This window comes from Chlorocebus sabaeus, chromosome 20 (genome assembly GCF_047675955.1).
Source record: "Chlorocebus sabaeus isolate Y175 chromosome 20, mChlSab1.0.hap1, whole genome shotgun sequence".
NCBI classification, from domain to species: Eukaryota; Metazoa; Chordata; class Mammalia; order Primates; family Cercopithecidae; genus Chlorocebus; species Chlorocebus sabaeus.
Genome location: NC_132923.1, coordinates 2,428,423 through 2,454,766, shown reverse-complemented (window position 1 = coordinate 2,454,766; position 26,344 = coordinate 2,428,423). Strand labels below are relative to the sequence as shown.

Genomic DNA, 26,344 nt, shown 5'->3' with positions numbered 1-26,344 from the left:
GAGAAGACAAGGAAGAAGAGCTAGAAGCACAATTCTAAATTCAGACCAAAAGACACGGGCAACTCAAATTCTAGAGGCACAGTTCCCCACTCCATAGTGTTTGAGGCTGGGCCGTTCACCTATTTATTCATCGAACATTCCTGAGTATTTTTCAGGAACATTGCGTGTTAGATGTTCAGACACAGAAATCAACCCTGTCGTCAAAGAGTTCTTATACTGGTCTGGGAGGAAGAGAAGTAATCAGACTATTAGTCATGCTGAGTCATGGTGATAACACCTGTAGAGGATGTTATGGGAGCGCAGAGGAGAGGCCGTCAACCCAGCCTGCAGAGAAGATGTCCCTGCGACTGGTAATGCTGGCCTCTCTCTGCTGCCCCCAACTCCACTATTATCACTCCTTTCTTCTTTCAGTGTTTTTCTGCTGGCAAAGGGAACTGAGCATCTTCCCATGCTGTTGTCTCTGCAGAACAGCTGCAGGAGCCCGAAGTCACCATGAAGTCTGTGAAGGTGTCTGAGAACTTCTCCTGTAACATCACTCTAATGTGCTCCGTGAAGGGAGCAGAGAAAAGTGTTCTGTACAGCTGGACCCCAAGGGACCCCCATGCTTCTGAGTCCAATGGAGGCTCCATTCTTACCATCTCCCGAATGCCCTGTGAGCCAGACCTGCCATATACCTGCATAGCCCAGAACCTTGTCAGCCAGACCAGCTCCCACCCTGTCCATGTTGGGCAGTTCTGTACAGGCACCTGGCTCCAATTTGGCCCTTGAGGGAAATCCAGAAACAATGTGAGCAACTGTGGAGTCTAAACCCTAGGGTTCTGGCCGGACACACAGCGGGTGGGGAAGCAAGAGGATAGGCCCCAGAACCCCTTATTCTCTACTCTCAGGGGCCTGAGAGAGGCTGGCAGGACTTGGAAAGCCCAGAACACTGTGATACTCTAAGGTTAGAGCAAGGGAGGAGAAGACAATATGGATACAGGAGTCCTGATGGGTCTTTGCTTGGGTGGAGGTGTTTCCGGGTACCCTCAGAAGGGCAGAGAAGGGGAATGAGATTCCAAGTATTCAGTGGGTAGAGCCCGGTGGAACAGGTGCTCATGGGGAAGTAGCAGGCATGCCCCTCAGAGGAGGAGGCCAGGAGGAAGAGGAGGGGGAGGAGGGACTTCAGTCCCCTCAGTCCCCTTTAGAATGCCTGGAGGCCAAGCGAGTAGGGACAGTGACTGAAGCTGCAATGTCTCATCTCTGACCCCAGATTCAGGAGCCTCCAGAAGAGGAAAAACAGGGGAGACTGTGGGAGGGGTCCTGGGAGAGCCAGTCACCCTGCCACTGGCACTCCCAGCCTGCCGGCACACAGAGAAGGTTGTCTGGTTGTTTAACACATCCATCATCAGCAAAGAGAGGGATGAAGCAGCAACGGTAGATCCACTCATTAAATCCAGGGATCCTTACAAGAACAGGGTGTGGGTCTCCAGTCAGGACTGCTCCCTGAAGATCAGTCAGCTGGAGATAGAGGACGCCGGCCCCCACCGTGCCTACGTGTGCTCAGAGGCCTCCAGAGTCACCAGCATGACACGTGTCACCCTGCTTATCTACCGTGAGTCTCTGGGCAGGGCACCCGTCATTAGATTCCTTCTCTGAAAGCTTTCTCCTCTGCTGCCTTCTCCACCTCCCCCTTCTCCAAGGGTCTTCCCTCAGACTGAAATGCCTCAGACCACTAGGACAGCTGTTCAGTTCACACCAGTTGATTCACAGGAGGAAAACTCATGACTAGCTGCTGGACAAATCTACCTGCCAAAGTGCCCCTGGTTCTAGGCTGCCAGTTAGGCCTCTACCACCCAACTTTAGGTGCTTGCCCTGGTCCTTCTGCATTGAGTCTCAGAAGGGACTAGGAGGCCAGGTGCGGTAGCTCACACCTGTAATCACACCTGTACTTTGGGAGGCTGAAGCAAGTGGATCACCTGATGTCAGGAATTTGAGATTAGCCTGGCCAACATGGTGAAACCCCGTCTCTACTAAAAATACAAAAATTAGCTGGGTGCGGTGGTGGGCACCTGTAATCCCAGCTACTCCGGAGGCTGAGGCAAGAAAATCACTCGAACCCCAAGGGGCGGAGGTTGCAGTGAGCTGAGATCATGCCACTTCACTCCAGCCTGGGAGAAAGATCGAGACTCTGTCTAAAAAGGAAAAAAAAGGAGGTTGGGGGGGGACTGGGAACTCACCCACCTGCATTTTTTTATTTTTGAGATGGAGTCATGCTCCATCTCAAAAATAAAGTCAGTCACCCAGGCTGGAGTACAGTGGCACGATCTCAGCTCACTCCACCCTCTGACTTCCAGGTTCAAGGGATTCTCCTGCCTCAGCCTCCTGAGTAGCTGGGACTACAGGCACACACCACCACACCCAGCTACTTTTTGTACTTTTAGTACAGATGGGTTTTTGCCATGTTGGCCAGGCAATTCTCGAACTCCTGACCTCAGGTGATCCACCTGCCTCAGTCTCCCAAAGTGCTGGGATTACAGGCATGAGTCATGGCACCTGGCCCCAACCTGCATTTGTATAAACTATTATCATTTTTAATAAGGCCAGAGTTGGCTGGGGTGAAATCAGAGAAGACTGAGGAGAAGCCCTTGATGTCCAAAGACACTGTGGCCTCCAAGAAGGTGGGCCACTCAGCTCCCCTGGACGTGTGGAACAGAATTTGCATTCTACCTCCTCAGCCTTGGGCCTCACAGGAGCTTGGCTTGGCAATTTGCATGGTTTATGTTTACCTGTTCCTTCACCTGTGCCATTCAGACACGGTCAGCATACTCCCTGCCTGAGTTTGTCAGTGTCTAGGTATCTGTGAAGAGTCACCATCATGGTTTTGTTAAAATATGCAGTAAGTTGGCCAAGTCCGTGCCTATTGCTCACAGTGCCTCAAATATAAAGAAACCCACGAGGTTAAGTAAAAATAAGAATAAACAGGAAACAAATAGAGTCAATCTTATTGTTTCTTTTAAAGTTGCTAACATTTATTGAGCGTTTACTCTGTCAGGTACAGCGCTCGCCTCTCTGCATCCCTTGTCTCACATCAGTAAGCAAATTAGCCTCAAAGGCAAGCCTTGAAGGGTCTTTACAGCACATGGAAGTGTTGCGCGCATCCGTGTTGATTGGTTTGCTTGCTTTCACAGCTGTAACTAACTGTATAGAATGAGGTTGTATCTTTCTTTCTTCACTTTTCCTCATTTCCCTTTTTTCTCACCTGAGCATCAAGAGGTAAAGAGGTGTGTCTGAGATGTCACAAGTAGGGAGGAAAATGCCAGGTGTACTCCAAAATTCCTGTGGCTCCTGGAGGCACTCTGCCGGCAGTATCAACACTTGGCTTCATGAATATATTTTTAACGAATGAAGACAGATGACTGCCCAGGGGGCAGGCCTGATTCCACATGGAGTCTGCCTCTCTCCTCACAGGGAGGCTGGTGAAGCCCAAAATCACGTGGTGCCTCCGGCACAGCAAGGATGGCATCTGCAGAGTCAGCCTGACCTGCTCCATGAAGGATGGGGGAAACGCTGTCATGTACACATGGACCCCACTGCAGAAGGGAGCTGTTGTGTCCCAAGGGGAATCACACCTCAACGTCTCATGGAGAAGTGGTGAAAATCACCCCAACCTCACATGCACAGCCAGCAACCCTGTCAGCAACAGTTCCCACCAGTTTCTTTCTGAGAGCATCTGTTCAGGTTTCTCTCCATCTCTATTTACTCAGGCCACGGGGCTTTGGGACCTCAGATCCAAGAGTTTGCATCCTGACTGATTCTTTATGAAGTGCAGTGGGAGGCTGTGGGTGAGAGCTTTTTAGAGTGGCATGCTTCCACAGATATATGAGAGCCAAGCATGTGATTTTAATGTTCTAATAGCCATGTTAGAAAAAGCAAGAAGAAATAAAGTTATTTTAATAATATATTTCATTTAACTGAATATATCCAAAATATCATGATTTCAATGTGTATTCAATACAAAAAAAAATTCATTAGACACTACATTTTATTTTGTACTAAGTCTTTGAGAGCCCGTATGTATTTTACACTTACAGCACATCTCTATTCCAATGCTAAATTTTCACTGAAAGTGTTTAATCTATATTCAGACTTTGTAAAATTACAGTTGAAAAAATAGATTTATGCACCCAAGTTATTCCAAGCACACTTATCAGTTTTTCAAGAAGGAATTGAGTAGCCATTTTTAAACTAAAACTAAAACTAAACAAAAGAAGCAGTTTGGTGTCCCAGTAATCCTAGCCACATTTCAAGGGCTTATGCATAGCTTGTGGCTACCATATTGAACAGCACAGAGTTAGAGGCTTGTAGAGAAAATCTGATATGAAGCTGATGTGGAAAGGGATGTGGACCACCCAGGAACAAAGGCTGTGTGAGTGGGAGCTAGAAAAGGAGCCCCAGTGGCCCTTACTAAATGCCAAGCACTATTCTAGGCCTTCATGCATTTTTGCACAATCTTCGCAACAATCCTACAGAGTAGATACTCTCATTTTTCCCCATTATATGGATAAAGAAACTGAGGCTCAGAAAAGATAAGGGACTTTCCCAAAGTCACACCATAAAAACTGGATTTGAACCCTAAGCTGTATCTTCTGCTCTTCCATAGAAGGAAGTAGAAAAAAGGTACGGTCTACCCAGGATCTGACAATGTTGGGTCAGATTGTGTCTGGCAGATAGATCTAGAGTCCAGCTTAACAGGAATTTGGAAGTCCCCTCATATCATTTACAGAGGGGCAGTGTAACGTGGCGATTAAGGGCGCTGTAGGATCTGCACTCGAACCTCAGGTCAGACACTTGAAACTCTGTGACACTGGGCAAGCCATAAACCTCTCTACCCAGGGACTGTCTGCCTCAGGTACTGCTATAACCTCTTGCCTAGAATAATGCTTGCTTGAAAACCATTGCACTCCAACCTGGGCAAAAAGAGTGAAACTTTGTCTCAAAAAAAAAAAAAAAAAAAGACATATATTCACATGGCATACAGTTAAAAGTAGCTCTCTTTCCAAGTTCCAATCTCCAGGTTCTAAGTCTCTCCCTCAACAGACAACCACTGCTGAGATTTCCACAGACCTGAATCCTTTCAGAAACTTTTAATTCATTTGCAGGTTTCATACATATTTGTGTGGGGAGGGTGTTCCTTTAACTTCATACATGGGAGCAATCTATAACACTTTTCTAAACCTTGCTTTTTGATCTTAACAGTACATCCCAGCAATATTAACATTTGTAGATTAAAACTGACTCCCATTTATTCTATTCTACACATTTGTTTAACTAATTTACTTTACCAGTACTTATTAACAGTCATTCTCATTCCTTGTTACTTCTTTCCTAAAATATGCTAATAGTTTCCTTACAGACTATTCCTTCTCATCACTTTGCCAAGCTCAACTGACTTCTCTAAAACCCTCAATAGCTCCTAATGGCCTTTGTCTGTTCAAAAGGCAATATAACCAAGTGGTCAGGTGTATGGGTTCTGAGGTAGGACAATCCTGTGCTCAAACCCTAGCTCTTCTCCTTATGAATCCCTTAGCCTCAGTTTTCTTACCTTCCAAAATGAAGGTGTCTACCTATTTTCACTCAGTATTGAGCAAAAGAGAAAGAGGGGTCAGCAGGGAGGGGGCAGGATTGAGCAGTGGTTAAGAGTATCAGGGACAAGACTACTTGTGTTCAAATCCTGGCCCTACCACTTACTCAGGCAAATACTTAATCTTTATGTGCTGGAGTTTCCTCATCTGCAAAAAATAAACATGGATAGTTATTGTTTATGCTTCATGGGGTTTTATGCAGACTAAATAAACTTATTCATGAAAAGCATTTAGAACAGTGCCTCGCACATAGTAGACACTTACTAAAAAATATGAGCATCAGGTCAAATCGAAGGGGCTATGTTGTCTGAGATATAAACCCAGGGTTTGTCCTCACGTGCCAGGAAAGTTTAGGACACAGACACACACGAGGAGTTTAGGAGCGGAGGTTTAATAAGTAGAAGAGAAGAAAAAGAGAAACAGCTTCCTCTATGGAGGAAGGGGTCTCAGGGTGGGGACCGGCTGCTGATGAATGTGCCGAGTTCTATAGTCCAGTTTGAGGAGGTGGCATCTGATTTATGTAGGGCTCACAGATTGGTTTGATAAGGTATGACGTTTACATAGTGCCTGGGGAAGGCTGCTTCCCCCACCCTAATCTTCTTATGCAAATAGATTTTCCAGTTGATCGCCACCATCTTATATGTATCTTATATGCTCCTTACAATACCAGTGGCTGGCAGAGAAGGGAAGATGGAGCCACCATTTTGAAAATGTCTAGACCTTAGTCCCTGCTGGCATTCACCCATGCAAGCTCCCAGCTTGCAGGCTGCTCTTTGTTGGAAAATGATTTGGGGCTGCTTTTCAATAGAAAGAAAAGCCTTACCAACGACTCCCATACCCTTACTATCTGCCTAAGTAATTTCTTCTTAACTCCTACATCAAAATGGGCTACTTCACATGCCCCACAGGCAGGGTTGACATCCACCCAGTGTGCCGTGACAGCATTCACAGCATATCCACCCAGTGGGCCACACCAATCCTCACAGCGTGTCCACCATGCCAGTGTTCACAGGTGCCCATGCTGATTGCCTAAGCCCTGACCATTGCAATTGTTAAGTATTTTTAATATCACCCTTTTGGAAAAGGAGACTGCTCCAGGATTTACACCTGCCTCTAATCATGCTGCTCCCTCCTCCACCTAGAATACCCTTCCACTCATCGAAATATTGAATCCCTATTCAAGACCCACCTCAATTCTGCCACCTTCATGAGTTCCTCTCTGCTTCTCTAACCAGTCATCTCCTCTCAACTCTGCACTTTCCTCATATGTTCCATGGAATACTTGGCAAAGCTGGCCTTACATTACTGGTTTACACATGCACGTGACTCCCCAGCTAGACAGGGTGCTCCTCCAGGACCAGGTCCAGTTTACCTTTGTGTTTCCCCCAGAGTACCTGTCATGATACTTGGCATGGTGTATCCCACAGGGCCAGAGAGTTGCTAAAGTCTATCACATGTCATATTTAATATTTATCAAATGAATGAATAAATGAATGCTTGAAAGGAAAGAGGAAGGGAGAGTGGAATGGACTCCCTGAGGGAAGACAGGAAAAAAACAATCTCCATCAGTTCTCTAGGCCTCATCCAATGCAAGCGTCAGAGCAGGCTGGGGCCTTGCAGCAAAGCAAGAGAGAGGTGGGGTTGGCATACTTTTATCAGCCCTGCACAAGGTGTTCCAGAACCCACAGCAGGCCACATGCTATACTCTGTGCTCTCTCAAGAGTATGAGAAGCTGGACACTCCCCTCAGGCCTGCCAGGCAACGGCCTAGGCCCATCTCAGACAGCAGCTCTGACAGCAACATCACAACTGAGGAGGATACGGACAGGCCCGAGGTGCACAAGCCCATCAATGGAAGAGACCAGGTGTATGACCAGGTCACTCAGGAGGGTGCTGGACATGACCCAGCCCCTAAGGGCCAAGCAGACTATGATCCCGTCACTCCATATGTCACAGAAGTTGAGTCTGTGGTTGGAGAGAACACCGTGTATGCACAAGTGTTCTTCAACTTACGGGTGAGCCCTTCTGATCAATACACCGTCCTCCTCCTCCCACATCTAGCAGCATCTGAGATCCTGGTTGACTAGTTCCTCCAAACTGGGGGCTGGGGCCTGGAAACAGGACTAGGAGCATATGGGCAGGGACTCATGGCTGTGTCCATGTTTACCCAACCTTGGGATCCTGTGGAAGGAGGGACTTCTCCCTCAGCTCTCATTCTTGGGCCACTAAAAAGGGAGGTGTTGGAGAAGCAGAGGCACCGTCCCCACTGCACTAAGGCAGCTCCCACCCTCTGTGTGAGATGGGAAGCTGGGGGGTATCCCCTCTCCTCAAGGGTTGAGGGTAAAACTGAAAAGCTCTCATGTGGGGTCACTAGGGCTCATCTGGTGTTGGTCTGTTACAGGGAAAGACCCCAGTTTCTCAGATGGAAGAGAGCTCGGCCACAATCTACTGCTCCATACAGAAACCTCAGACGGTGAGAACAACTTTCTCTGTATCCCAAGGCCCACAGAGTGAGGAACTATTCCTTAGACCCTTTGAACTGAAAATCCTAGATTCCCATGGCTAAGGATCTTAAATTCTACCTACTATGCACCCCTCAGATACATTCCATGGTCAACAGAAATGTGTAAACAAACATTCCTGATATCTGTATGACCAAAGGCTGAACATTTCTATTGATTTAATAATATCTTATGTTGGTTATTTTTAACACTGACCTGAATGACAGCTTATAAACTCAAACAAGGTAGGGTCTTTATAGTTTTCTAAATCTATCTCCAACCCTAATCCTAATCTACCTAAATGGCAACTTCTCAAAATCATTGAAAATTAGCTCACAATTTAACAACAAGAATTTTTGGAAAATATGCCACTACCTACAGTACGTTAGTTTTATTCTAGTGTTTAAAAAAACCCCAGCTGGGTGCAGTGGCTCACACCTGTAATCCCAGCACTTTGGGAGGCCAAGGCGGGTGGATCACGAGGTCAGGAGATCGAGACCATCCTGGCTAACATGGTGAAACTCCGTCTCTACTAAAAATACAAAAAAATTAGCCAGGCTTGGGGGCGGACACCTGTAGTCCCAACTACTCGGAGGCTGAGGCAGGAGAATGGCGTGAACCCAGGAGGCAGAGCTTGCAGTGAGCCAAGATCACGCCACTGCACTCTAGCCTCGGCAACAGAGCGAGACTCCATCTCAAAAAAAAAAAAAAAAAAAAAAAAAACACAAATCCCAGCCTGGGCAACATGGTGAAACTCCGTCTTTATAAAAAATGCAAAAAAGATTACCCAGGCCCATGGTGGTACACACCTGTAGTCCCGGCTAGTTAGGACACTGAGGTGGGAGGATTGCTTGAGCCAGGGAGTTCGAGGCTGCAGTGAGCCAAGATCATGCTACTGAACTCCAGCCTGGGTGACAGAGTGAGATTATGTCTCAAAAAAAAAAAAAAAATCCCTTACAGGTAGAATTTATCATTAAATAATCATAATGATAATAATAACTAACTTGCTTTTGTATGAAGTTTTATAGATACAATACATTGATACACATTCTTCTCTGATCTTTGTAATATCTCTAGAAAAGTGTTGTCATCCGCGTTTTGTAGCCGAAGAAGCTGAGATTCAAGGAAGTTAATTTTGCCTAAGGTCACAAAGATAGTAGTTGGAAGTTCCAGTATTAAGACTATGAGGCATTTTAAGATAATCCTGAGTAATCTTAAATAATTCACCTTGATCTGACTGTCCACTCCATTTTCACTTTCCTGAAAACATCTGGTCTATTCATACTTCTGCTTTCAAATCTCCCCCAAATTCCCTCCCTATAACATATTCAAAAAAATATGTTTTAAAAAACTCTCGACCAGGCCTGGTGGCTCATGCCTGTAATCCCAGCACTTTGGGAGGCTGAGACAGGTGGATCACCTGAGGTCAGGAGTTCAAGACCAGCCTGGCCAACATGGTGAAACCCCATCTCTACTAAAAATATAAAAATTATCTGAGTGTGGTGGCAGGCACCTGTAATCCCAGCTACTCAGGAGATTGAAGCAGGAGAATTGCTTGAACTCAGGAGGTGGAGGTTGCAGTGGGCCGAGATAGCACCATTGCACTCCAGCCTGGGCAACAAGAGCGAAACTCTATCTCAAAAAGAAAAGAAAAGACTGCAGCTGACCCTTGAACAATTCAGGGGTTTAGGAGTGCCAACCCCACCCCACTCCATGCAATCAAAAATCATTATGTAACTTTGACTCTCCAGAACTTAACTTCTAATAGCCTACTGTTGACCAGAGCCTTACCAAAAACATAAACATTCGATTAACACATATTTTGCATGTCATGTGTATTATATACTGTACTCTTACAATAAAGTAAGCTAGAGAAAAGAAATTATTAAGAAAATTATAAGGAAGATAAAATACATTTCCTATTCATTAAGTGGAATTTGGATCATTGTAAAGGTCTTCATCCTCACCCTTCACATTGAGTAGGCTGAGGAGGAAGAGGAAGGATTGGTCTTGCTCTCTCAAGAGTGGTAGAGGTAAAACAGATAGAGGAGGTAAAAGGGGAGACAGGAGAGGCAGGCACACTCAGTGTAATGTTTATTGAAAAAACATATAAGTGGCCACACAGGTCATACATATGTTGCATTTATGCCTAGTGTTCCATTATTGGAACGCTAAGCATGTAGGAGTTATTTATATCCTACTGCTCAAGATCATCGCCAAGGTCTGATTTCTCACTCACACACAAATTCAAAAAATTGCAACCTCCTGCATAAATGGGTTAAGGTTACTTGACTACTTAACAAATTGTATGCTCAGTTCCTAAGGGTTTTTCAGACACTGAAGGTGGGAGATATCACTGCACTATGGTAAAGAGGAAACACTTCCTAAAAAAGGAATTTGGGTTGGGCCTTAAAAGATGGATAGAATTTGCTCAGTAGACACTCGTTGGGATGTGTGGTTTGATTCAACCATCATCCATCTCATGCTGACTTCTAGACAGTAGTCTAATGCTTAGCCAGCTAGAGACTTTGCCTTGGAACCTGAGGCCAAATATGTGCTGTTCACTGCATTCCCAGAGCTGCTTTCTACTCCGGCCTGGCCCTTTGTGTTTTGGTCAATATTGGTCAAACTTAAAGTCATGAATGTCAGTCCCTGCTCTGAGTTTCAGAATGACCACCACATGTCTGGTCAGTACTGTAAGGCACCCACACTACCTTGGAGACTTAAGGCCCCTAAAACCACCTCTCCTACAGTGTAAGTGGAAATCAGTGCATTTCCTGAACCAAAATCTTAACAGATATGTCCCTTGTCTTCAGAATTGTCAGGACCAGGAATTCTGGTTCTGGATCTCTGAAGGCCATTACTGCCTACTTGATCCGGAAATTCTCAAACCTACTTTAGTTCTTATTTCTGATATACCTCTCTGCACAACATCTCAAAGGTTTATGCTATCCCCAAGCTGTTGCTGGTACCCAGCCTCCCACTCCTCTGGGTCAGTGCAGAGCTCATCTGCCCTTTAGAGCCTTCCCTGAACACTCTTAGACAGGGGAGTCTAAGAACCCTTGGAACAACTTGGGGACTAATGGTCTGGACCATTACTTTGGAATTTAATTTCTGCCATCTAAATTATCTTCATATAAATGTTTATTTTGTTTCTCCAGCTAGGGCAGAGATAGGAATCATTTGACAGTAGCTTCTTGAGGGCAAGGCCCTTCACTGTTATTTTTTTATCCCCTGGATTTGCTGCACTAAACTGTCTTGCATTGGCCTTGCAGAGTGTCCAGCCCACAGCCTTTCCCATTAGGATCCTCCATAAATGCTTGGCATCAGGCTGGTTAATTGTGCCATGCCTGGGCCAGCACATGTGATTCTACTTCTGTAAGATGGACTGGTCATAACCTGGTCATAACCTTGTCTTCCTCTTTCAACAGCCTCACTCTTCCAGGGCTTTATTAACCATATTCTTTGTGGATTTTTGGCTCACAGGTCGTGCCGCCACCACAACAGAATGATCTTGAGATTCCTGAAAGTCCTACCTATGAAAATTTCACCTGAAAGGAAAAGCAGCTGCTGCCTGTCTCCCGGGACCGTGGGGTTGGAGAGTCAGCTGGACCTCATGGGGCCTGGGGCTCATAGACAGAAGCACCTCAGTGCCTCAGAGATGCCTGGGTGTGGCCCCTCCCCATCCTTCTCACACTCAAGGCCTCCCAAGCCCATTAATAGTTCAGACACAGCCTCCTTCTTGGAGCCTATGGGCTTCAGATGTCTTTGCCCCATTTGTCACTTCCCACACTCATAGCGTTTCCTTCTCGAAATTCTACCACCGCTGGTCAAATGTTGCTGAGGGACCTGGACCAGCTGACCTTTACACCACCTTCTCAACACTGCTGAAATGAACCCAAGAGAATTGTCACACATGACACAAGATGTACGTAAAATCATGCTCACTGCAGTGTTATTTAAAATAAAAGGCAGGAAATAACCTAGATGTCCATTTGGTGAGAATCCAGTTACATATATGATTATATACCCATGCAATGGCAAACCCTGCCACTTGGAAAGCAAGCAAGGACCAATAGGTGCTGATATGGAATGGGCTCTAAGATACATTTTGGAGTGGAAAAAACAAAGTTCAGGACCATGTGTATTGTATGCTACCAATTGGATTTTTAAAAAACTGTATGTTGGTCAGGCACGGTGGCTCATGCCTGTAACCCCAGCACTTTGGGAGGCCAAGGTGGGCAGATCACTCTAGGTCAGAAGTTCAAGACCAACCTGGTCAACATGGTGAAACCCCGTCTCTAATAAAAATACAAAAAACAACTAGCTGGGCCTGATGGCTGTAATCCTAGCTACTTGGGAGGCTGAGGCAGGAGAATCACTCGAATCTGGGAGGTGGAAGTTGCAGTGAGCAGAGATCGCGCCACTGCATTCTACCCTTAGCAACAGAGCAAAACTTTATCTCAAGAAAAAAAGAAGAAAGAAAGAAAAGAAAAAAATGTAAGTCTACATGCTTACATAGGCATAGAAAAGCTTTGGAAAGAAATACAAAAAACATTAGTGGCTGCCTCTGGGAAGGAACTGGGAATCTCAAGCTGGGAAAGAGATATTTTTTACTGCACAATGTTTTGCACTGCTGGAGTTTTTTAAACCGTATGTGTGTATTACTCTTTTGCTATTTTGTAAAGGTGCTTAAAATGCCTGTTTCAAATGAGCTTCCCATATTTACCTAAAAGAACTTCCCTCCTTATTGTCCAGTCTGGATACAGAATGCCCACAATATCTCTCCCCAAGACTGTGGCTACAGCCCTCTCCTCTGCCTGTAAGATGCACTATGCTTGACTTATATTCATGATACTCTAGTGTACATTTCTGTTACCATCACCTTGCAGCCCATCTAGGTCCTTTAATTGTGTGTTGCCTCTGTCATGCTGTCCTGCACATGGGCCTGGAATCAGTATGACTTCTGTTACCTGCAGTGGGTACTCCCAGGGGTTCAAGCAGTGCTTCCTACACAGCAGAAGCTTAATTACTGCTTGTTCATTGACTGGCTTGTTGCATGGATAATTATCTTTGTGAGACATTATCAGGGAAGCTCAACAATCAGATATATAACATGGTGATATTGTACATCTTTCTTTCCATAATACTGCATCCTCAAAAGCCCTGACCCCATAGGGTCTCTTCTGCTCCTTAAATAAATCTGGCCAGTTCAAGATCTATGCAGGACACGTGAAAGGCCAGCAGCAGTTCGTGGTCAGAGTCCTTGGTGTTCATCTGGACTGTTTCTGACCCCCGTCATTTCCTGCTGCCTCTGCTCACTGAACTCCTTGACTCTGCAACTCAACTCCCAGTTCCAGACTCCTTCTGAATCTATTTCCCTGGTTTTTAAGCTTCACACTTGCTTTAAGATGTAATCTGTTCACACTTCTCTCCAGGAGGAAGCCAGCCTGGACAGCAGCACAGTCTCAGGCGGGAGGGATCCTGCAGGGTGTGAGCAAGTGCGTGCCTTGGCTCTCCTTCACAAGATGGAATAGCCCCTGGTGTCTGGTTCTGTGCTGTCCCAGTGCGAACAGGGCTGAAGGACACTGCCAGCTCACCAGGAAGTCAGACCCTCTACAGCAGTATTCAAACAGACATGTTTATGGACAGCCCACAAGTGTCCTTTGGCTGCTATAGGGAATAAAAATGCAGGGTATGGAGAGGATACATAAATTTAATTCAGGTAAGGAATTCAGACTGCATCTGCATGATATCACAGTTTTATATGAAACTCCTGTATTAGATACAGGGTAGGACAATTGAAGAACCAGGCTTTGTGCAGTATCACTTGTTGGGATCTCTGAGTAAGTCCTCTCCCAGTTCACCCTTGTCCCTTTCCTGGGCTCAGCCAGAGTCTCCGCCCTGCTCCCCACAGCCTTGTTGAAATGTCTGGTGTCTGGACTGACGACTCAGGGAACCCAGCATAGTGTCTAGATTCCAATTGCCTCGTGCTCAGCTCTCAGCTGCCTGAGCCCTCATCAGTGCACCTAGGGAGCACTCATCAGGACTCAGAACTTAAACAGAACATGGCTTCTGAGAGGCCTCTTCCTCTGGGAAGCCACTTCTATGAAGAAGCCAAAATGGATTTCTAACAGTGTGTCTTCATAAATCAAACATCATACCGTGGACAAAGCTGGTCTCAACCCCCAGTCATCAGGTTGGCATGTGCTCAGGGTGATTTTTCTACTCAGAGAAGGGCTTGCTTTGCACCATCTACTCTCCCTTCAGCTTACTCCCCCTGGTGGCCAACTGGCCAGAGGTAAAGGTGTGAGATGTAGGAGGAAAGTTTTTTCTCTGCAACTGAGTCAAGCCCAGGCCCTGGCTCCTGGTGCAGAACCTGCCAGGCAGATCACAGCCAGACAGTCCAGGCTCTCAGCGAAGGGCTGCTTCCTCTTCCCCTGAGTCACCATTATTGTTCCTTCCTCTTGCTTTGGAAGATGGGCCTGGGCCTGGGCCTGGGCCTGGGCCCAGGGAGAGTCTAGAAATGCAGTCAACCCAGATTGAGGAGAAAAGGAGACAAGGGACAGCTTGAAAATCAGGTGGACAGAATCTCGATGCTGATAACATCACTTACATACACTTCCTAGATTACAAATACTTGGAAAGTGGCCTTTTGTGAACAACCTAACCCCTCCACCCATTCATGTCTGATTTGTAAACTGGAAGATATTATTTAACAGCCTTGCTCTTACCATGGCTGTTAGACATCATTTTCAAAACAAAATATAAAACAAGAACAAATTTCCATATCCTCTCCAAACTAGGAGCTGTTCTATGAGACTCCTGTGCCATCATCCACTGTGCCAATTCCCAAAGCAGATGCTGATGTGCAAGAAAGTTGAAAATTGCTGCAGCAACTAGGAATAAACATCAAAGTTCTCCAGCTCTTTGCGGCTCAGTCGAGCAGGGTTCTGGGCTTTTGGTTGACTCTTTTCAATCTGCAAAAGAAAAGGAGAAACTTCAGGCCCTTCCACTGGGAGGTCCTTATAACAATCCTGTGGGGTATGAATTGCCATCCCCATTTTACAGATTTTAAAAATGAAGCTCAGAGTGGTAAAACAAATTACTCAGGGTCCACGACTAGGGTGAAGTGCAGGAGGGACTTGAATTTAGTTCTTCTGGCTCCAATTCCAGTGGTCCCTTAACCATATATGCTTTTTCATGACCTCACAAGCTATCTGAGTCTACACAGTGCCCTCTATGACCCTAGGTTGTCCAGTTGGCTTTAATGTTGGGTGATAGCTGAAGTGCCAGGAATACTGGCAGGCAGCCATCCACCCCCTCCCTTGTGACCAATGGCAGCATCTTTATTGGACCACAGGTGGGGAGGCTCAGGTGTAGTGTGAGGCTAGTGGGTCGTGGGGGAGGATGAGGGATGCTCTCCATGCCTTAGTTTCTCTGAGTATAAATGGAAAGTATAATTATACCTATCTTGTAGCATTCTGTGAAGATTAAATAAAATAATCCATGTGAAGACACTGGCAGGCTACCTTATCCATAATAAACTCCCAAGAATTGTGGAGTCCCTCCTTTCCAGTCTCTAAATGCTCTGATGGGAATTCAGCCACCAGGCTCAGTGGTCATCTTTGAATAGTGTCCACTCCTGAAGAAGATTAAGATCACCTATGTCCTGCAATGGCTCCCAAAGACTTGCTAATTTTAGAAAATCATTTAGAGTGCTTTATCTTCCCTCTCTGACCCCTCCCCCAACCATTCTTGGAAAGGGGAGATGTCCAATTTGTGGCCCACAGCCTGGGAACTAGCTTGGGGACACCCCTAATGTAGAACCCAAGCTGCCCAATAAGTATCGTATCTAAACACGCAACATGATCTTGGGTTAGGCCCTCACTCTCCTTGGCCTTCAGTGTCTTCATCTCTAAAATAGAGGCTTGCATTAGAAGATCCCTAAATTTGGCCGGGCGCGGTGGCTCAAGCCTGTAATCCCAGCACTTTGGGAGGCCGAGGCGGGCGGATCACGAGGTCAGGAGATCGAAACCATCCTGGCTAACCCGGTGAAACCCCGTCTCTACTAAAAAATACAAAAAAAAACTAGTTGGGCGTGGTGGCGGGCGCCTGTAGTCCCAGCTGCTCGGGAGGCTGAGGCAGGAGAATGGCGTAAACCCGGGAGGCGGAGCTTGCAGTGAGCTGAGATCCGGCCACTGCACTCCAGCCTGGGTGACAGAGCGAGACTTCGCCTCAAAAAAAAAAAAAAAAAAAAAAAAGAAGATCCCTAAATTCCCTACAACTCTGAGACCATGTGGATGACCTTTTCCTAAGTGTACCCTTTCATGGCTAGATTTCAGGGCTATGCCACAGACACTAAACCCATTGAGGAGTTCCAGAATCTTACCACTTCATAGATAGTGCTATTGAAGGAAGGGCTGTGGTTCCGCTTTCTGGATCCAGGCTAGAAATTCAGAAGGTAAAGAATGCTTAACTTCGAGATAAGTGCTCTCCCACTCCTAAGTGATGTGAGAGGTCCCAAAAGAGACTCAGGGCCCAGAAAAATTCTGAGGCACTCTCAGCCGGAAATGAATAGAATCTGTCACCCCAGGAGCAAACAATGGTGTTTATGGTCTCCAGGGAAGACACAATATATACAGTATTTGCCTATAATATGATATTTCTGAACCAAAATCAGAATTTACTGTTCCGTACCCACATACACCTAAAACGCATACATATATGTGTGTGTATGTATATATGTATGTGTGTATATATACACACACACGCACACACACACACGCACACATACACATTCCCAGAGCACATACACATACACATACACACACACACATATCCGCAAGGCAATCCTAATGCAAATACTGCCCCAAACCATATAACTCTTCAACACATGGTGTACATACACCCTTAATGTAAACAATTCAGGCATATAAGCAATTGCCAACCCAAGGACACTAGAATTCAGAGGCACGTTCAGTAGCACATAGAGTTTTCATATACCAAAGCATGTGAACGTGGTGCCTGTGAACATCTATAAGGCCTTATATTGTAGCATATAATTAAAAATAAATCTCTCTCATGATGGGATCCAAGTAGGTTGAATGGCTTATTGGAAGGAGGTTGAATGAAAAGTCTGAAAATCTGTCCTAAACCCCTTCAAACCTGTGGTCCCTGACTTGCATGGACTTCCACAGTTATGTGGACTCCCAACTTCCCATGCTACCATGTTAAGGTTTTCCAGCTTCATACTATGGCTCCAGCCTTGGGAACACCACTCTTCCCATCCCCTTCTACACAAGAGAAAAATAATGACCATGGGTACCAGGATACCCAACTCTGTTTCCAAGTACACAAGAGAGCTATGAGCTCAGCTTAGAGAAGGATTTCAGTGGATGACGATGGGTTGCCTCAGTCTGGAGGCCTCCACCAGCAGGTGACTGACTGGTCAGGACCTTTCTCTGGTTCCTGAAGGTCAAGATTGTGTCTCTCTAGATCCAGTCTACTCCTCTAGCTCCAGGCAATATGCCCTGCCTTGCAAACCCCTCCAGTATCTCTCACCATAGCCTCAGCTGGCCTAAGTACCCCGTAGTCTCTCTGTGCAAAGCACCTCCTTTCTGTCTCTGATTGTCCTTTACCTCCCACAGAAACTCCCCAAAACTCATCTAATCTACTGTTCTCTTAGTCTAGAAGCTGTTATTTTTCTCCAGACAGAACCAGAAAGGCATTTCTCACTGGCCCGTTGACATTTAAATACAGTCATTTAACAGAAGCTACTCAGATACACACAATGAAGAACAACTTGCTAGGATGTGCACACATACTGTCTCTGCAAACACATGCAAAATACACATCTGCATCAACAACACCCCACCATCACCACGGGAAGAAGCTCACCTTCCTGGAAGGCTGAATTAATGAATATAATGTATATGCAGGTTCTTGTGACGTAGGAGCGGAAGTCTAATGAGAAGAGAAATAAAATCATTTCAGAAGCACAGATCCAGCACAACCTTACGAAGGTCATCTCTTCCATCCCTCCACCTCAACCCTGCCCAGATGGAAGCTTCAAGTGTTAGTGCAAAGAGCCCTGGACTAGCCAGGAGGTCAGACAACCTGAGTGTTAGTCTCGCTCTGTCATTAATGAAAGCTACTATTTGCCGAGCATTTATTTTAAATGTGTATTCTCCTCTGTTTGTTTGTTTGTTTTTGAGACAGAGTTTCATTCTATTGCCTGGGCTGGAGTGCAATGGCTCAATCTCAGCTCACTGCAACCTCTACCTTCTGGGTTCAAGCAATTCTCCTGCTTCAGCCTCCTGAGTAGCTGGGATTACAGGTGCTCGCCATCATGCCCAGCTAATTTTTGTATTTTTAGAGACAGGGTTTCACCATGTTGGTCAGGCTGGTCTCAAACTCCTGACCTCGTGGTCTGCCTGCCTCAGCCTCCCAAAGTGCTGGGATTACAGGCATGAGCCACCGCGCCTGGCCCCTTCTCTAACTCTTTTAACACTCCTATAAAATAGGAATGATCATAATTTGCCCCATGCCACAAATGAGGCTCCAAAAGGATAAATAGCCCAAGTCAGGCAGTGCATACACAGTAGAAGCAGAATCCAAACCCAAGACTCTCCAGGGCTCTTTCCTCAACATCTCAATGCCTCCCTTTGGCAACTTGCCTTCCTTCCCTGGACCTGAACCAGGTGTCCTCTAACTCAGGTAACCATCCTCCTTTTAAGATGCTCCAGAGGAGGATTCTCATTCTCACCCAACACCATAGTTTGAGAGGAGCCCTTTCTTGCACTGATACAAGTTCCTCTTGTTGGAGTTCAATGTGGCTAAAACTAGAGAAATGGCAGATATCAAGCACTCTTATAATCAGATTTTCTTTGCCCCACAACTCAGCCACCAAACTGAAGATGGTGCTGTTTCAGGTCTCAATTTTTTTTTTTTTTTTTTTTTCTATTTTTTTTTTTTAAGCCATTTGTATCGGAAAGTATTTTATTACTGGCCACCAGGAGGCAGTGTTTTCCTTGGGAGAGACGTCCCAGCCTGGGTTATCAATGTCATTTTAGCCATCAATATTAAAGGACGCTTCTCCAGTTTATGAGTGAATATCTCTAATCCCAGAATATCAGAGGTGGAGTATGAGGAGGTGCGATGGAGACTCAAAAACGCTTTGGCTCAGCTCTGCCACTACCTAGCTATGTAGCCTTGAGTTATCAGTTGACCTGAGTCTCAGTTTCCTCATTGTGATATGGAATGTAGACCACATCTAAAGTATTAGAACTAGTTTCATGAGGCTGTTATGTGAGACTTAGTAAGAAAATATGGCCGGGTGCAGTGGTGCACACCTGTAGTCCTAGCTACCCAGGAGGAGGCTGAGGTGGGAGGATCACTTGAGGCCGGGAATTCAAGGCTTCAGTAAGCTATGATTCTACCACTGCACTCAGCCTGGTAGACAGAATGAGATCCCGTCTCATAATGGGTGTACCAAAAATCTCACAAATCACCACTAAAGAACTTACTCATGAAACCAAATACCACCTGTTCCCAAAAAACCTATGAAAATTAAAAATAAATCGATAAAGAGACCCTGTTTCTAAACAATAAAATTTTTAAAAAGAAAAGAAAATGGACATTATTGCTAAGTCATAATAAGATAAAAGAGACCAATGTAGATTCATTCTTTCCTGAAAATGAATATAATTGGGAATAGGGATAAAAAGTGCAAGAGCCCCAAGTGCTAGAGGCAGCAGCAGGGCAAGAAAGCAGAAGTTGAGTCCCCTAACCAGGTTTCTGCTCCTATAGACTTTATCTGGGCCAGACCTTCTGCCAGACGCGGAAGAAGGAATGTCCACATCAGGCTTCCCAGCTGTGTTAAGATGCTCCACAATCACATGGATCTTTTCAAATAATGTGTTAATGCAACTGAAGTCAAGCTATCTTCTGGATTCCAAGAGCACTAAGGTCTTATTCTGCCATTCAAGGGTGTGAGTTTCGGGGGGACACTAGGAAACCCCAGAGATAGGTATGGAATGGACTAGAGAAACTAGAAAGGTACCTGGGACTGGATCATAGAGTAGATGGTGCTCCCCCCTCCAGGAAAAGTCTGCTCCTGCTCCTGCTCCTGCTCCTGCACAAGAAATAGGGATGGGGTAACATGAGCAGACAGCTAGGTCAGTCCAGATTTAGACTGAGCAGGGAAAAACAGCACAAAGAAGAGGGGCTTTCAGGAGCCTGGGAGGGAGGTGGCAGGATTGAGGAGAGTCATTGATCCTCCCAGGATGGGGAAAGACAGAAAGAAGAGCAGTTCCAGTGAAGCCATTAGTATCAGGAGCAAGGAACCACCCAGGTGTGAGGAATTCCAGCAACCCTGCCCAAAGAGAATGCTGTCACTTTCTTTCCTTTACTGACTTAGAAACTCTTCCTTGCAAAGCTCTGAGTAGGGCTGTTATCTGAGCCTTATGTCAGAGCACTGGAATTCAGAAAGTTTAAACATTTCAAAGACCAAACACAGGTAAGCCCGTTCTAGATCATCTTCAGTGTCACTTTGCCCGTGACCTCAAGCCAGCCCCCTGGGCAGCTACAGTGCTGGGTACAGCCCTGAACCCAAGGGCCAAAGCAGGGAGCAGCGCTTCCTGCTTCCCTTTTCTTGTTCTTGCCCCTTAGGAAATCGGTGGTGGTGGTATTTCATGCTGCTGGCCACTGAAAGCATATTGCCAGTTTGGGTTCTAATAGGAGCCAGTGGAGGCCAGCAAGTTTCATTAGGCGAGGTGCAAGCTAAATTCCTGGAAGCAAGAAGAAGCTAAGAGGAGCAGAGAACTGTCAGCTGTCCTTAGAGGCTGGAGAGTCATGGGCATCTGACAATGTCAATAACTTCATTTGTGTTTTAAAATACTGCAAGAGTTTGTTGCTTTCCTCTCCTGTCCAGACTCATCTGAAGTGTTTCTAGAAAGATTAGAGCTGGGTCTCAAAGCAAGACCACATGAAACTTGAGACTTAGGCCTTCAAATTGGAACCCTGAGACAATAGGGAGAGGCCAGAGAGGGCTGAGGCCAGACAGGGAGGAGCTCTTGAGTCAGAAGTAAGCTAATAGGACGGAATCCCCAAGATGTTTCCTTTGCACTAAGTTGTTTTTCCCCCTGTGGTCTCCTAAACTCAAGTCATCTTCTTTTTGGAAAAACAGATTATTTGTAACAAGCAGCACCCGCGCATCATTGGCTGTGGGTAGATCCACATGCTCTCAGGAATTTGCACCAGAGTCTGGTAGCAGTGAGAGAAACAAAGTTCCCTTTTATTTTTCACATTCCAATAGTCACTGCTTCATTTTTCACATTCCCATAGCCACCACTGGGGCCAAAACAAAACAAAACAGGCGTGGGGAACTGCCCTAACTGCCTCTGAAACCAGACCCAGGAGAGGATGCTTACCTGCTCTTCGAGGCTGCACAGGGCCTCACGTATGTGGCCAGCGCGGAAGAGCCCCACCACATGTGCTTGCTACATGGTGCTGGGTCTCCACAGCCAAGCGCCAGGGGGCAGTGGAAAGAAGACATTTCTGCCCCACTTCACCCCCCAACTTCCTGCCAGCAGTTTGGTAGGCCCCATTAGAGCTTTCCCCTGGGCCTGTCACCACATTAGCCCTGAGCAGGACACAGCAGCAGGGGCATCTGCAGGCCCTCTGCAAATTCCTCCTCTTCTAATTCTTGGATGACGGGCAGAGTTGGCCACTGCCTGCCACAGAGAGCAGGCGAGAGGCTCCTGGAGGAACTCACTCAGGCTGGTGGGCTTTGTGCCAGGCTGGTTACTCTAATACCTCAGCCACACTCAGGCCTCTTCTCCCAAAAGGCTGTGAATGCAGCCCATTGAGCCAGCTACAAAACTGTTATGCTTTGGCTGGTCACACTTCCCAGCCTGTGTCACCATTAAGGGACTCATGAATGCAAGCCCTGACTCATTAGGAAAAAGAATTTGTGGTCAGACAACAAATACCACAGCAGCACTCTGCCTCTGCCATTGATTTCTGTTGTGCTCCATCCCTTCTCAGCAGGTGCAATATTGCACCAAGAAGCCCCTTCAGCCTCCCTTTCATCTTCTCTGCTCCTTTTGTTTCCTCTTTTCCTCCATTGCCAGAACTAGGAAGCAAGTGGAGAAAAGATAGTTGGGGAAGGGCTGAGGGTCACATCAAGAAGACAGTTGTTCAGTCCTTTTTGTCCCTTTTCTCTGTATAACCATCATTGAAAGAGCATTTTCCAAGCCAATTGAGAGCGACCCCAGCCTCTGGGACAACATACTTTATTTCTCCTGGTTTTCAGATCCTTGACCTCTTCGTAAATTGTCAAAAATTCCTTGGGACAGGTCTCTGAGGGAGGAAGAAAACAAAGAGCAGAACTGCAGAAACTTTCAGAAAGGCTTTTGCTTCTAACAGGCCCCACCTCCACCCCAAATGGCCAAACCTTAAAGAAGGTTCTAGAAAAGAGGCAGGTTAGTGCTCTTCCCAGGAACCCCAAAGAGCACAGAGGCAGCAACCAAACTGCCCCTCTCATGCTTCCTCCCAAACCAGCTGTCTGCAGGGAAATCTGCACATTGGGGATCAGAAAGCATGAACGAGGAGAGAGAGCCTGGCGGCCTGCATGCCCCCTGCCACCACGCATACACATATACCAAAGCTCGCTGAGGAAAAGGAGATGCTGTGCTCCCAGACACATCCCACTGGAGGCAGGACCAAGTCACAGGATCCGAGGCCTCAGGCAGAAGCATCACCCCAAGGACCTTCCACTCACCTGATTGCTTCCCCTTCCTCTTTCTCCTCCACACACAGAAGCAGACAAGGGTGCCAAGGAACAGTGTGCTTAGAATCACGATGATCACCAAAAACGGCCAAAATCTGAATTCTGAGGAATACAGAAGGCATGAGGTCTGAGCTGCCAGCTCACTCTCTTCTTCCTTCCCATCTGCCTACTGCAGGGGCTGCCTCAAAACCCACTCTTTTCTGTGTGTGGTTGATCACACTCTGTGAACTCACCATCAAGGTTTTCTCTTTGCTTATTTGGGTAACCTCCTCTGAGTGATGCCAAGAGCATGGATATTAATATCAGACAGGCCTGGCTCAAATTCTAACTCTGTGAGCTCTGCACTATTTATTTAACCTCTCTGGGCCTCTCAAGTCATCTTCTTTTTGGAAGATACCTCAGAGCCTCTCAGATTTTCTCACCTGTAAAAGGGGATAACGTTATCTACCTATAGGGGTTAATACATGATCTAATACAGTTGGCCCTCCAAAGTTTTGAGTTCCACAACTGTAGATTTAATGAATTGTGGATCCAGAATATTCAGAGGAAAAAAATTGCATCCATATTGAATATGTAGACACTTCTTTCTTTGTCATTATTCCCTAAACAATACAGTGTAACAACAATTTAAATAGCACTTACATTGTATCAGACATTATAATTAATCTAGAGATGATTTAAGTAAGGTATACAGAAGGATGTGCATAGGTTATATGCAAATACTGCACCTGTTTATACCAAGGACTTAAATATTCGTGGATTTTGGCATCTGTGGTTATGGCGTGGGTCCTGGAACTAATTCCCCATGGATACTGAGGGACATGTAAAGCATCTAGCACAACAAATGTTACATTTATCCATTCATTTGTTTTTAACTCAAAAAATACTCATTGTCCAGGCAAGTTTTCCATCTCTCTTTTCCACTATTCCTGCCTTCATGGTTCTTCCTCATTTGAGCTTCTACTTAAAACATTTGTGTCAAACATGTAGCCTGATACATAATCCAGCCAATGAGAGGAAGGGAAAGGAATTAAGTGTTCCGAGGTACTTATTATCATCCCCATTTTACCCAAGGGGGGAAAAAATTGAGACTCAGAGAGGTTAATGAATCTGCCAGCGATCACAGAGCTTTTTTTTTTTTTTTTAATTAGGGATGGGATTACACCATGTTGTCCAGGCTGGTCTCAAACACCTGGACTCAAGTGATCCACCTGCCTCAGCCTCCCAAAGTGCTAGGATTACAGGTGTGAGTCACCACACCTGACCTCTAAGAGATCACAGAGCTTCTGAATGATGAAGCTGGTGTCCCAGTTCAGTGGCGCGATCTCGGCTCACTGCAACCTCCGCCTCCCAGGTTCAAGGAATTCTGCTGCCTCAGCCTCCCGAGTAGCTGGGATTACAGGTGCCAGCCACATGCCCAGCTAATTTTTTGTAGTTTTAATAAAGACAGGGTTTCACCATGTTGGCCAGGCTGGTCTCAAACTCCTGACCTTGTGATCCACCCTCCTCGGCCTCCCAAAGTGCTGGGATTACAGGCATGAGCCACTGCTCCCAGCCTGCCTCAGTCTTGTTTATTTTTTGTGCAAAAGTACTTATTTTAGTTGCACTTACTTGGCTATAAGTTCCTTATTAATGAGAACTGTATTTTTTTTTCCTATAGTGCCCATGCTGCTGGCATAGGAAGTCTCTGTTTATATAATAAAAAGTTGTGGAAAGTGAACTCAGGTAACTCGTAGGATGAGCATACGCAACAACCCAAGAACTCATCTAGGTATCCCTGGGATCATCCTCATGCTCCCGCTCCAGGCTACTGCTGCACAGTATAGTTACCTCTTGAACTATGTGGCCTGGAGAAAGTTATCACTCAAGAGGAGAGAACAGTTCTCCATCAGCCTCTTTCAGGAAGAAAATAATGTTCAGGAGCCATTTCAGGACTGTCACTCACCAAAAAACTAGGCCCTCCCTCTGCAGAAGAAAAGCTTGCATCTCCCAGAAGGAAACAGGGATAACTTTTTTCCAGAGTAGGATAGCTTTACAGGAACTATGTGCTTGGAGGCCAGGACTCCCCTGGAAAGGGCTACAAGGCACTGGGAGAGGAAGCCAAGGGATTTTATCTCCTACCACGTCTGTCTTACACATGAGCCTGGGTCCAAACCTTCAGCCCTTGTTATAGCCCAGTGTGTTCCACTTACCGTGATAGGCATTCTGACAGTCCTGAGTGAGATTCAGGGTGTGGCTTTCCCAGCTAACAGGATTGCTGACGTTGCAGGTATATGTGTGCGTGCCATTAATGTCAACCTCCTCCTCCAGGTAGGTGAGGTTCCCTGCTGTCTGGATCAGCTTGCTGCCTCTGTACCAAGCATAGGTCACATTGTCATCCCTGGAGACCAAGCAGGACAGAGCCACTTGGCACCTCCCTCTGTCCAGGATCTTGCCCTGCCCCTGTAGGCGGGGTTTCTCAACTTTATCTGGAAGCAGAGATTCTGATCAGAAAGGCATGGAAATACAGAAATTAGAGGCCTACAGGAATCAGAGAGGGCAGTATGAGCAGTCCTGGAGACTTACCAAGTACAAAAACCTGGAACATGGCTCTCTGAACTTCTCCCATCATATTGGTGACCTCCAGGCAGTAGAGGCCACTGTCCTGCTGCTGAGCTGCCTTGATGAGAAGAGTCAAGTTCTTGATTATAAAACTGAATCTATTGTTGAAGGTATTGGAAGGCGAAGAGCCATTCTCCCACTGCAATATCTGATGAAATGTATTTTGTGAGGGCAGCCACATCTTCCACTGAACATTGTAAATCTTTGTCTGTATGCTGTTTGGTTGTAACTGAAGGGGCATTCCCAAGATGCTAAACACATGGTCAGCTGATCCCTGGCATCCTAGGAAAGAGAACCCAAGCTGAAAGTAGCGGGAAGAGTGTCAGGCCTGAGCAATGTGGGCAGCTGGATGTGATTTCCTTTAAGCCAATAGGTTGGGGATGGGTATGAGAAGCCCAGAGCCTAGGAGCACCTTAAAGTGTATCCCCCCATCTGCCTCCCCTTGTCCCCAAGCTCTATGTCCCTAGTCTGAAGGATCCCATAGACCAATAGCTAAAATCTTGAGTACTTACTATGTGACAGGCAGGTTTCACACTTTATACATTTTAACCGTTTAAGTTAAAAGGTATAAAATGGTGAAAATGTACAAATGTTTTATACATTTTAACTATTTAACTTAACAACGACCCTTATCCCCATTTTATAGGTGAGGAAACTGAGTTAGAAAGAGCTTAAGTAACTGGCTTAAGTTACATAGTGAGAATGATGAGCCTGAAACCTAGTCAGTTTGGTGTTGTTTTTGTTTTCTTTTGTTTTGTTTGTCAGAGACAGGGTCTCACTCTGTCACCCAGGCTGAAGTGCAGTGGCACAATCACAGCCCACTGCAGC

At 45.9% G+C, this 26,344-nt stretch overlaps 2 protein-coding genes across 2 annotated transcripts in view; one reads left to right on the top strand and one right to left on the bottom strand.

The window, feature by feature from the left end:
* The window catches only part of LY9 (lymphocyte antigen 9), a 30,750-nt gene extending 17,032 nt beyond the window's left edge, over positions 1 to 13,718 (top strand). Inside the window, 6 exon segments of the mRNA XM_037999718.2 lie at positions 467 to 742; positions 1,250 to 1,591; positions 3,448 to 3,788; positions 7,126 to 7,635; positions 8,022 to 8,093; positions 11,608 to 13,718. Of these exon segments, the coding sequence (XP_037855646.2) occupies positions 467 to 742; positions 1,250 to 1,591; positions 3,448 to 3,788; positions 7,126 to 7,635; positions 8,022 to 8,093; positions 11,608 to 11,676 (1,610 nt within the window). The 3' untranslated portion in view covers positions 11,677 to 13,718.
* Positions 13,719 to 13,821: 103 nt separating this feature from the next.
* CD244 (CD244 molecule) overlaps positions 13,822 to 26,344 on the bottom strand; it is a 35,060-nt gene continuing 22,537 nt past the window's right edge. The window contains exons 2-9 of the mRNA XM_007976465.3: positions 25,481 to 25,798; positions 25,108 to 25,383; positions 22,907 to 23,017; positions 22,418 to 22,485; positions 20,186 to 20,257; positions 18,022 to 18,087; positions 16,514 to 16,570; positions 13,822 to 15,101 (exon numbers count right to left, since the gene is read on the bottom strand). Of these exons, the coding sequence (XP_007974656.3) occupies positions 15,021 to 15,101; positions 16,514 to 16,570; positions 18,022 to 18,087; positions 20,186 to 20,257; positions 22,418 to 22,485; positions 22,907 to 23,017; positions 25,108 to 25,383; positions 25,481 to 25,798 (1,049 nt within the window). The 3' untranslated portion in view covers positions 13,822 to 15,020. The remainder of the gene's footprint in view (positions 15,102 to 16,513; positions 16,571 to 18,021; positions 18,088 to 20,185; positions 20,258 to 22,417; positions 22,486 to 22,906; positions 23,018 to 25,107; positions 25,384 to 25,480; positions 25,799 to 26,344) is intronic.